General features: G+C 38.2%; 1 protein-coding gene across 1 annotated transcript; it reads left to right on the top strand.

The window, feature by feature from the left end:
* Positions 1–444: 444 nt before the first annotated feature.
* Positions 445–9,516, top strand: LOC113238895 (astacin-like). The gene is made up of 6 exons (XM_026475747.1): positions 445–598; positions 1,580–1,801; positions 2,608–2,714; positions 3,883–4,081; positions 5,344–5,480; positions 8,933–9,516. The coding sequence occupies exons 1-6, from the start codon at positions 487–489 to the stop codon at positions 9,161–9,163; spliced, it is 1,008 nt and encodes a 335-aa protein (XP_026331532.1). The 5' UTR covers positions 445–486; the 3' UTR covers positions 9,164–9,516.
* The last annotated feature ends 2,945 nt before the right edge of the window (positions 9,517–12,461 follow it).

Here is a 12,461-nt window from a genome sequence, read left to right as displayed (position 1 = left end):
AAATCACTTAATCTGGCATCACTGGCTGCAAGTCTCACGACCATTGGTCGCCGGTGGCGGGCACGCTGCACTAATTTAGTTCTACATATTTAAACAAGACGCAGCGAATCGGTTCGACCGCAGTTGCGAAAGATCGCCGGCATGCTGCACGAGCTCTTAGGCACTTACATGATAATTTTTTTGGTGTGATGTGATAAAGGTATTCTTTCTGTCACAAATATTATCCGGTATTTTTTAATCTAGCAAAACAGTTCCCGCTTCTCCTCCGGTAACTCGCCTCAGTAAAACACGTCTAAGCAATTCCAAATAGCAAACTAATCAGGTTGATAACGAGCGTATAACAAAAAACAATAGTTATCTATTTTAAGGAAGACGATTAATTTTCGATAGATTGTTAATACTGATTTTAATCCGTTTTAACCTCTAGTTAGTATAAAAGGACCCGTGGAGCAGGATAATCGTCAATTGACGAAAACTGCTGTGAAAATGCTGTGTTTTCTTGCTCTGGTTTGCCTAATTGGGTCCTCCCTTGCCCTTCCAACAAGGTCTAGGGACGAGATTGACTCGTTCAGGCAATTCCTGCGAGATGTCAGGTCCGGTAAGTTACTTCATTGTTCTATTTTTCTTTTACTGAATATCATGATGTTTTTGACTACGATGACGTTCGTTTATTTCTTGGGAATATTGAGATTTTTGTGATATAACAACTCCACTAGTTTTGTTATAATCGTTAAATCAAAGATTGGATACATAGGAAAATTTATTTCTTCGATCCGATGGGTCTTGAACCCACGATCATGCTGCACCGTAGCATTGCTCCTAACAACTGAACCACAGGTCAAGTTACCGAGTTGTCAAAATTCTCCTATGTTTTTTGTTATAAATCTGTACTAATCTGTTATAAATGTACTGGCTTTCTTCTATATAATATCAAGTGACGGGACGAACAAGTCGTGCGCCTGATGGTAAGCTACACGCCTGTCCATAACAGTAGCAGTGCCGCTCAGAGCTTTAAATCGCACTGCCACTGCGCTTGTCACCCTGAGGCATACGTTAACAAGTACCATGTGGCAGTAATTTCACTAGTACCCTTACCCCTAAAAAAACTGGGCTGACATTAATGCTTGGCGGGAGGAATAAGGAATAGGTTAAGTATTTCCCGGGACGAACTCTTTCACATTGACGTCCAGCAGTTTCACACCTCTGGTGTGTTATTATTATTGATAAAAATATCGAACAAACACAAAGAATGTTCCTTCGATCCGTCATGACCCGAACCAGTGTCAGTTGCCTCATTGTGGTTACTGCTTTTACCAACTGAGCTACGGAACGAGTCAGCAGATCTTATGAATTTCTCTATGCGCTTGCTGCGGATCTTTGTAAGATTACAAACTGTATTACAGAAAATCTCTCAATTATTCTGAAAAAGTTATTGGAATTTATTTCTTCGACTCCTGAAGTTGTTCATAGTTCAAAATTTTGTCAACTGCCATAGGTACCGCACTTTGTGGTCTGTTTTTTTAGAAATTGCAAAATTCATGTCGTGTTACTTCATCGAATCTTAATTGTTCACTTACAGAGAAGAATGACTCGACTTTTGAGGAGAATATGAGGAAATACCCGTGGAATAGCCCATGGGAGAACAGTGGCAAATATCAGGGTGACATCGTCCTCACTGAGGAGGATATTGAAGATATGGTTACTGCGTTTTCCGAAGAGGATTTTACTCCAAAAAATGGCATCCAGAACTCAAACCGACTATGGCCCGGCAGAAATATCGTTTTTCAGTTCGCTGGACACAGTAAGTTACTCAAATCTACAAGTACTCTTTAAATCAAAGGAGAAAAGGACACAAAAACATTCAAAGGAAAAATGAAGAGAATATTTCAATTACTTTTTTATTTTTATTGATGACATGGTCCTATGAATGCGATCGCTCACCGATTGGTACTGGTGCAATAACAGAGCTGTTCCTAGTCTATCAAGGTCTACAGCATCTTTGCTAAGCCAGGGCCTTTCCAATACAAAATTGGTCAGATTTAGGTTCTGGTAAATTTTGTGAGTTACAAATGACTGGTTTCTTTGATTGTAAGAACTATGTAGATGTAATGTGTGTTAGCGTTGAATAAATCTTATCTATCTATATATCTAAACGTTACACTGTATTCATGAACAAATCGGCCAAACAAGGACAACGAACATGACAGGATGGAACAGTAAAACAAGGTACAATGTTTATTGATAAAGGAATTATACTTTACGGGAAATCGTATTTCAATAAACGCATATTAGTAACTACTACAATGTCTTTGTTGTAGCATAATGAAGTGTTTACATGCATACATACATACGTACATACAATTTCCACATATTAATATAGTCTACAGTGCCTTCTCTTCTTCATGTGCCATCTTCTAATGAAGGTCGGCGATTATAATGGCAATCTGAACCTGGGACACTACAGCATTGAATAATTATCGGGTGTTCCTATTGAACCACTATCTAAGTTTCTGAGTCAGGATATCCTCCATCTTTCTACCATTCTCTTTCCTTGTATTTTGCCACTGCCGCAAATACAATTTTTTTACGTCAGCAATGTCGTTCCAGCTGCCAATAACCAGAACCTCATCCGTGGTGTGATGACCATGTACCACGACAGGACTTGCATCCGATTCGTCCAGCGCGGATCCCAGCGCGATTTCGTCAGGATTACAGTAAGCAATGATTCTTTCTTTCCAGTTTTTCGCGCCCGTAATTAAACTTAAAAATTGTGACTTTTTATTTTTGCCACGTTTAAAATCATCGAATTCAAAATGTTAATCAATACTAACTAGTGCTAAGTAAAAAGTAATTTCAACAGTAGCTGTAAAGGTTGAGCGTAAAAAAACTTTCATGGATTTCTCAAAGATGGCGCTTCGGCAAAACAGCCCTTTAGTGCGGGAATACACGTCCGATTTTTCCATCCGATAGTTTGATCCGACTACCGGAAGGCGCTCGTACCACAATCGTATGAACACTCAATACACGTCACGTCAATTCCAAGTCGGAAATAGCATTCGATTGTATTACCGGTCCGATTGTCTGTATACTTTCCACCTGTTCTTGTTCAAATTTAAATGAATGAAATTTGATTTCGATTCCCTTAGACCAACTGTCGAAATAAAAATGGAGAAGGCAATTATCGCAATTAATAATCATGAGAACGTCGTAACATTCACGATTCAGTATTTTTGGCAAAATTATATCTTTTTGCACAATCTATCGATGCAACAACTACATGACTATTTAAAATTTTATGAAAACTGGCAACGTTGCAAATGTCATTTTACTTTGTCTTCAAAAAAGGCAGACTATAATAAAAACATCATCCTCATCCCATTTACACAGCCCACTGCGTACATGGTCTCCTTTCAGGCGATGGTAAATAGTTCGGCTTAATACGGATTGGAGACTTCACACGTTTTACGAGAGACGGTTATGAACCTTCTTCGACATCTAGATTTTATCCTTCCTTCACGGAAAAGCTCATGGTAAACATGGCACATAAATTCCGAAAATTCAGAGGTGCGAGGACGAATTCGAACCCACGGCCTCTGCTGGAGAGGCTATAAGTCAAACCGCTAGCGCGTTTGGGATCCGAGATTCTACAAATCTAGAAGACTCTGACCCACTTCGGGTGTCGCTTGTGCATTAAGTCCGATTCAAATCTAGAAAATATGAATATCGCTTATACACTTAGAGATAAAATGATCAATGTGACATTTCGGACCGTCATTTCTCGGATTCGGAACTGATATGAACCGGACGTAGTGCGTAAACTCTCTTAAGACTACCACGGCCTTAGTCGAAAATCGAAATGTTAACCCGTATTAAATATTCAAGGACCAAAGCAACGGGTGCTATGCCAACGTGGGGTACTATCAAAACATGGGTGCTCATACACACAATCTCGCTCCCAACGGTTGCCTACATCGTAGCGTCATCTTCCACGAGTTTGGCCACAACGCTGGATTCAACCACATGCACCAGGCTCGCGTCAGGAACGACTGGGTCAGCATTAATCTTCACAACGTACAACCCGGTTAGTGTTCAACATATGTCGAAAACAACACTGCTATGTCAAACCAATGCATATGTCACTAAGCAGGCGAGAGAAAGATATTGCAATATTGTTGTCCCGCTCTGATGTTTTACGACCGAGACTGTAGCGAGTAAAAAATCTGTAGTAGGCTATGATTCTACTCCTGTGTTGTGGATATTCCAAGGATTGACACGAGGCGTTACGCTTTTACATTTGTATGGCATAAATAGTATAACTCGGGCTTTTTCTAGGCGCCTACCATTCTCTTATCGAGTTCATAATCAGAAATAAAGACGAAATACCACCCCTGACAACTCATCAGGCAAAGGGACTTTATATCACTTTTAAATATCAACCTTCGTTTACGCTGAAGTCACAAATCAGAAACCTGAAATAGTACATCGCCAACAACTGACCTGTATGTACGTCTCTGTATATTCTAAAAATATTCTGTATATATTGTAATAAAGATAATATCTATAACAATGGGGGCTGTTCCATTCAGTGGTGTGGGAAAAACAAAAAAACGTCTAATTATAAAACAAACGGAATCACGTTTCATCGGTAGTTAAATATTAAATATGTAATTTTTCAATTTTCGTCCATTATAGCAAAGGACAAGATAAACTGGTCGCTTCGAAATGAAATAATTGACGATACCCGTCAATTGTTTCGAATTCGGGCTGGCCAATCGGAGCGCAACTGTACAGTAATGATTTGGCAGAATACTTTTCAAACAAATTAAATGTCATTTCGTCTCTATTTCTGGTTATATACTCGATGCATTCTTTACCTGTACGTATGGCGTACCACGGGCAACAACCGGCGAATACCTTACGCCGATTGCCAAATCCTTGCCCCACGATGGCAATTATTACAGATAAGAAGAAAGGCGAGAGTGAATAGACGTTGTTTAGGGTCGAAACACAAAACTGCGAACCGGCGCGATGCGGATTCGCAACGCAGTAAACTGCGACGCAAATTGCTGCGATACGGCAAAGCATCTCATTGCCATGGTTCACCCGAACCATTCCTTCGACCATCGTCAAATGTAATTTTTTAAACTAGGTAGCTACATGGATGCGACGTCGTATCGCTGTTTTATGTTTCGACCTTTAGGTGTGCATGCTCCATCGTCGACCTCATCGTCACTTTCCATCAGGTGACAAGAAGGTCTAACGCGTATTTATATCTTTATAATAAAAAAAATCTTCAAATCTGAAGACTGGTTTATAGTGAGGTTCTATTTCTTCATATTCCAGGTATGGAGCACAACTTCAATTTGTTACCGACTCAATACTCCAACATGTTGGGTCTGCCTTACGAATACGCCAGCAACCAGCACTATGGCCCAACTGCTTTCAGTCGAAATGGCCAACCCACTATTGTAGCTCGTCAAGTAAGTCTACAAGATACACACATCAAAAAAAGTTTGCGATCAATAGCATAAGCTCCTATAATTCTTTAAATTTAACTTTATCAAGAAAAAATCTATGTTGTATGCTTTCTTTAAATAGGAATACCCTGTTTGAAATTAAAATATAAAACTATTTTTTATTATTTATTTTAAAAAATTGAGCCATTAATCATAATGTAATAGTGATAGAAATTTCATAGAAAGAAAAAGACTGTTTAATTAAACTTAAACAACAATTTATTATTAAAAGGTGTGAATTCAATATAAAATAACTCCTCCCCTGGCTCGAATACATGCGAAGATCCTCCTGGGCATGCTGAGGATCAAGTTATCCAGCATTTCCTGGGGTAACCTATCCCATTCTTCAATAGCGGCTTCCCTGAGCTCTGGAACTGTCTGGGGACGTGGCTCACGGTTCCATACTGCTCGTTTAAGAGCATCCCACGCGTGCTCTATTGGGTTTAAGTCGGGCGAGCCGGCAGGCCAGTCTAATCGTGTGATATCGTATTCTTGAAGAGCAGCATTGACTCGTTGAGCTCGATGTGCGGGCGCATTATCATCGACCAGTACAAATTGGTGCCCTTGGTTTACTCGGAATGGTCTGACGATATCATCAATAGCAACTGCTTTGTACATGTCTGCTGTCATGAAGCCCCGATACGGGATCAAAGGCGTTCTAGCTCCAATCATAATGCCACCCCAAAAGGACACCGATTTTCCGCCTTGCTGAACTGTTCCAGTGGCAGTTCTTTGTCTTTCACGGTCGCCTGGTATTCTCCAGACACGGACACGTCGGTTATCTGGATGAGTGCTGATTCGGGATTCGTCAACGAAGAGACAGTTTTGCCAAATGTTTTCGTCCTCACCTTCTTCATTTTGCCGAAGTCTAGCCCACTGCAATCTTCGTTGTTGACGTTGCCGGGAATTGAGCGGAGCTCGCCAAGACCTCCGTGCTCGTAATCCAGCCTGGTGCAAGCAATTGCGAACGGTCTGCGTGCTAAATTCAAGCCCAGAGGCGGCCCTGACTTCTGCTTTTATTTTAGTGGCGTTGATTGTTGGATCACGGGCTGCCAGCAATCTAATATAGCGCTTTTGGGCAGCTGTCAAAACAGTTGGGCGACCGCTGCGGGGTCGGTCAGCTAAATTCCCCATTCCGTGATACCTCTGCAACGTAGCCACGACACAGGATTGGGATATAGCAAGTCTGCGTGCTATTACTCTCGTGGTGTATCCTTCTTCCCTCAAAGTTACTATTCTAGCTCGTAAAACCTCTGATAATCCTCTTGGCATTTTTTCAATCACAACTTTCCGCGAAAAATATCTTGAATCGCTTATAATTGACTAAATCAGATTTCTGAATGAGCGTAAGCTAGGACTGAAAGCCTTTTTATATGAAAAAACAATTGAACGGGGTCATTGTTTTATGTTCTAATTTATTTTTAAATAAAGAGTCTAAAAAGAAGAAAAAATCATAATATAATCTACAGTAACAAAAAAGATTTCAGTTTTTCAAAGTGATCGCAAACTTTTTTTGATGTGTGTATATAATCATAAATTGTAGCAGTAGAGCTCCTTGTGAAAGAGTTTGTCCAGGGAAGTACTGCCACCTTACCTATTTCTGCCGCCAAGCATATATTTAAGCGTTACTGCGTTTCGGTTATGAAGGGTAAAGGTGACGGGTAGATCTTTGTGTTTTAAAGGTCTGCATGGCATTGCAACTGTTATGAACAGTCGTGTTACCATCAGGCGCACGACTTAATTGTTCGTCCCGTCACTATCCGACATCCGTCCGAAAGAATTACTGTGAAATAAATAATATTTGACCAAATATCAAGATAATGCCAAGTGTATTAGATATACTTAGCATCTTAGAATAATAACGCATAGAAACCTAGTCCGCACACGCTAAGTGAGGCAAATTGAAGCGCGCCAAAAGGGCCTACACGAGCGGGCGGGCCTTCAGTGCTCAAGGTCAACTTGCACCGCGAACAGATCAAGAATTTTAGCTAAAAATGACGAAATATGCGATAAATGAGTATAAAAATACGTCAGACAAACAAAATAGATACGAGTACTAACATCACATTCCACAAGGAAGTAACGCGTTTCAACTTGTATTTTCTAAATAAATATTCACTAAAACCGAAAATTAACCTACTACTAAAACTAGCCTACATGAATTTGATTTTTGCCTCACTTGTGACTGTTCGTTTGATATGAAACTATCATGCTCTGATTCGAAAGTAAGTAGCTAAAGCAGTTGTGTTAGGGAAATTGGAAACAATGATGGTATCGCAAACACCCAGACCTGAGACAATATAGAAAAGTTAGTTTTCTACACTGACCCGGCCGGAGATCGAACCCGGGAACGCAGAAATGGCGACACCATGAAAACCGGTGTGCAAGCCACTCGACCACGGAAGCCGAGGCAAGTATGAAGCTTCTTTCGCATCGTGCGTTTTTAACTTGGTCGAGTATTACTTATTTGACACTAATAATAATTGTTCAGGACGGATAGAGTACAGGGCCAGCAAGTCGATTCAGAACCTTTCGATAACTCAGTTGTCAGCTGATTCGACTTGATATCGTACGATTTCTTTTCATTTTTTATTCACAACACCCGAATCGAACGTCAAACTGTCGTATTCGAAACCGAACCGAAATGACGTCATACCCGTACGATTACTCGAACGTCTCGACCGGCAAAGGCTGCGAACGTTATTCAGAACACAGGTATCGAATTAAAGTTACCGTCGTCCTATTGTTTACAAAGCAAGAATGCAATATGGAAATCTCTAATTGTTTCGAATAAAGTCTGGATTTAATTTAATTTAATTTAATAGTTTATTTTAATGCATTCCATTGACTTACAAATAAATGGACGACGGGTGTAATACAAGAACCACGAAAAAATGTCCCAAGTCAACCTATTTAAATGTAGTGACACGTAAAGCAATATGAAAAAGCTAAAACGTTCAATTTAAATTGTAATGTCATCGCAGTACTGTCTAATTTTGCTTGCTTCGCTGTCAGTCGAACAAACGAAGACTAATGACGCTCTGTATACGATTTTAACGCCCAATAATTTCGGACACTTTTTAACGCGGACCCGACGTCCATATAATTGTAAGTCAATGATGCATTCTTATATTTTAGGCCTTTAAAACCTTAAAAATGTATAAAAGGATTTTCATTTTTCTTAAAATCTATTTCACCGACCAACTCCGTAAACGCTGTTGGATAACGATATCGACGTTTAACTCGAATGTTCTGAATAGCTCGGAAAGCGCCCTTCGATTCGAGAACAATATCTAATCGAACGATTCGGTTAAAATATCGACTGAATCGGGGTCCAGAACGTCAAACTACAACTGAGCAGTAAAGCCTTCCGATTTGTAGATGCTGAGCAGTTGTAAAACTTATATTTGCTACAGGCTGGCGGAAACCAGATGGGTCAACTCACCACCATCACAAACTGGGACTACCAGAGGATTAACAGACTGTACAACTGCCCCGGTGCTTGGAACACTGAAGTCAACATGAAGGATGCCAACACCCTTGTAGAGTTCCCCAGTGACGAGGAGCTGATGGAGCGTGGTGCTAGATTTGCGGCTGAGGAAGAGGAAAGGCTTAGGTTGGAAGCTATGACACCTGAGGAAGTTTAAGCTACAGTTTAAGTTAAATAAGTTAACAATTAAGTCATGCACCGTATCATTTAATGGATTCTGATTGAAATATATTTCTCTGTCTAAATATACTAATCTAATTAAGAGTTAGGACTTTATTTTGCCAGTGAAATGTACATATGTTAGTTTAAAGAAAAATACTGTAAAGACAAAACCTTGTAATACAAATACGAACATTAAACTTATATTGTGGGAACATTGTCCATAACCATTGCTAATTGAAACTTTGTGTATACTTTATAATTCCAGGGTCTGTTGGCTTGTTTGAGTCCATATAAACTCTTCTTGAGTAAACAAACTTTGTTCTGTCCCTCAATTTCAAATCCAGTAGATAGCCCCACCCAAGCAGCACAACCATATCTAAATATATACTATAAGATATCTAATTCGATTGAATATTTTAAGAGTTCAAATTCCCTCAAGATATCTCGAAGAAGGTTTCTAGATAATTTAAAGTAAAAGTGGGCACAACTTTATTCGTAGATCACAAGAATGCTTCGAGAAACTACCTGTAGGTAGTTTTAAGAGTGATTTTTATATTTTTTCTCAAGTAACCCTTCTAGAATGCTACAAGACCATTTGTAGAATGTAGACAGTTTTTATTTAGTCTTGTAGACAGTTTTTAGATAATTTATAGTCCATGATAGTTTTCTTAGTAATGCTATTTTAAAACCAAAATACTAAAGCGTTGCAAATATAAGACGCAATTCTCTTAAAACTAATAGATTTCAAGTTTAATGGCTTATAAAATATAAACTATCAAAATTGCAACATGGCGAAATTAGATATAATATTAATGACTTTTGAAAAGTGATGTAAAACCTGCCATAAAAGTAATGCGCTCGCTAAATTTTAAATATTTATGTATAAAATATAAACTTAATAAAAATACAGTTATCGATTTTCGGTTTTAAATATTTATAGAAAGCTTAAATACACAAAATAACTCACAAAACAAACCATTTCCAAGAAGTTCTAGGCTTCTTGAAGCTAATTTCAACTTAGATTTACTTTTTGCTACTTCATAGTCATTCTTTAAAAATAAAAATGGCGATAAGAATTTAAAGTTTTTTTCAAAACACAGTTGGGAGCATTTTGTCTATAGCTTTATCTATAGAAAAACTTTAGAATACGAAAAGATTATTTTTATTTGCTTTAGTGTAGTTGATCTTATAGAAGTACATTCACTTCTATGAAGTTTTTATGATTATCTACAAAACGCGATGTTTCTAAGCGATTTTTTCTTTTGACAGTATTACAAAACCTTTATAAAGTTATAGAAGACTTTATAAGTTATAGATCTTTTCAAAACACTAGGTCAAAACAACAATTGAAAAAATCCAACTTGTCGCAAAAAAACGTTATTCTGTATAATTATATGGAATGTGTTATATATGACTAGAAAGGTTATTAAATTCCCTATCATATAAATATAAGGAATATTTTAATGACATACCTAACTTATGTTGGAAGAAATAAAATTTTCATTACAAAATTGAGGTTATTTCTTCACGCCAACCACATTTCACGCAATGATTTCACTATATTATATTGATAGACGGCACAATACACATACACAACATTGAAGTACAGTAGTTTACGCGCTCATTTCAATTGTTTTTATCATTTTACAACACGGAATTACTTCACAATGTTTATTTATTTGTCAACAAACAAATGACCGGCCCGAGTGCGAATTACGACTATTGTATCAAGCGTTGCGAATTTGTGGGGAATTCCCCAAATTATGGGGAGTTTCAACTAGATTGGGGGTTTTGTGGGGATTGGCGCTATGTGAGGAAAATGTGGGGATTCTAACATTTTATTATTTTGTTTAATCAATCAATTGCTGATGCATCGCTAGTTTGATCGTTACTGTTAGAAACACTGCGATGGACTATATCGACGTGTTATTCAACATCGCACATCCCTCGTATTATTAACAAGCAGCTTAAATAGAATTATTACTAGAGCTCTTGGTTCTGAATTGTAAAATTACCAGTCGGTGCGTGTTGAGTTCGCGATTCTTTCTCCCGCTTAGGCCGGTCCCCGGTATGAAGCAAAACGAAATCAGCTATTGAATTCAGCGATTGATAAACAAAGCCGAGCAGTTGGTACTTCCACACCACAACTTACCACTCGTCAACTTTAAATATTAAATATAGGTCGTAACTCATTGATTATTAACATAGTGTCACCAAATGCACAAGAAATAATCAATGTACTTAATTTTGTAAGGCAAAGAAAAATGATTTTTTGTTCAGACTTATTACAGATTAATGTTGAATCTAATTAATATTATAATTAATATAACTGCCTCCGTGGCCGAACGGTTATCATGCCGGACTGCCAAGCAGAGGTCCCAGGTTCGATTCCCGGGTCGGGAGAAATATTTGTATGGCCTACATTTATTTCTCTCGTGAGTTTGGATGTAATTTGTGGTTGCCTACGTGTATGTCCATGGCACCCGCGACACAGGGTTTCCCTAGTGAGGGGCTATGTTGAGTGTGTACGTTATTATTATTATTATTATTAAAATAAATAAACGATTTAAAGTCATCTAATTTTATAATTAGTTTTGCTTTTTATATTCTGTTTACATTCACAGCAAACGTAATAGATTATTACATTTTGAATACTCAAAATTGCATTTTGAGTATCTTAATTCTTTATTATATTTTTAAGCGATGTATTTCTAATAAATAATGAAAATTCGAGATGTGGGGAATTTGTGGGGAATATGAACTTTGCTCTCCCCAAATTTGAGGATTTTAACCGTGATTTTTGTGGATTTTGAACAATTGGCATTGGCAATGCTGATTGTATCGAATGATGTGACTTAATATCCAAGGTTTACCACCTCCACCAGACCTTTTAATATTCTTTACTTTGTCCATTTTGCATGAACTCTTACAACGTCCAATTACAAAGTTACAAACTGCCTCTGTGGCTGAACGGTTACCACGCAGAGGTCCCAGGTTCGATTCCCGGGCCGGGAGAAATATTTGTATGGCCTACATTTATTTCTCTCGTGAGTTTGGGTGTAATTTGTGGTTGTCTATGTGTGTCCATGGTACCCGCGACTCAGGGTTTCTCTTGTGCGGGGATATGTTGAGTGTGAGCGTTAAAAAAAAATAGAGTAAAAACCCTAATTGTAGTATTTTTTAAAATAAAACCTACTGAAGACGGGCTATAACGTGTTTGTCAATAAGTACAAACACTACAGAATGTCTATACATTAAATATATCTAGAATAAACTTAAGAACACTAGTTTTT

Source organism: Hyposmocoma kahamanoa, unplaced genomic scaffold (assembly GCF_003589595.1).
Source record: "Hyposmocoma kahamanoa isolate Upper Pololo Valley unplaced genomic scaffold, ASM358959v1 98758, whole genome shotgun sequence".
Classification (NCBI taxonomy): Eukaryota; Metazoa; Arthropoda; class Insecta; order Lepidoptera; family Cosmopterigidae; genus Hyposmocoma; species Hyposmocoma kahamanoa.
This window is presented reverse-complemented; position numbering and strand designations above follow the sequence as displayed.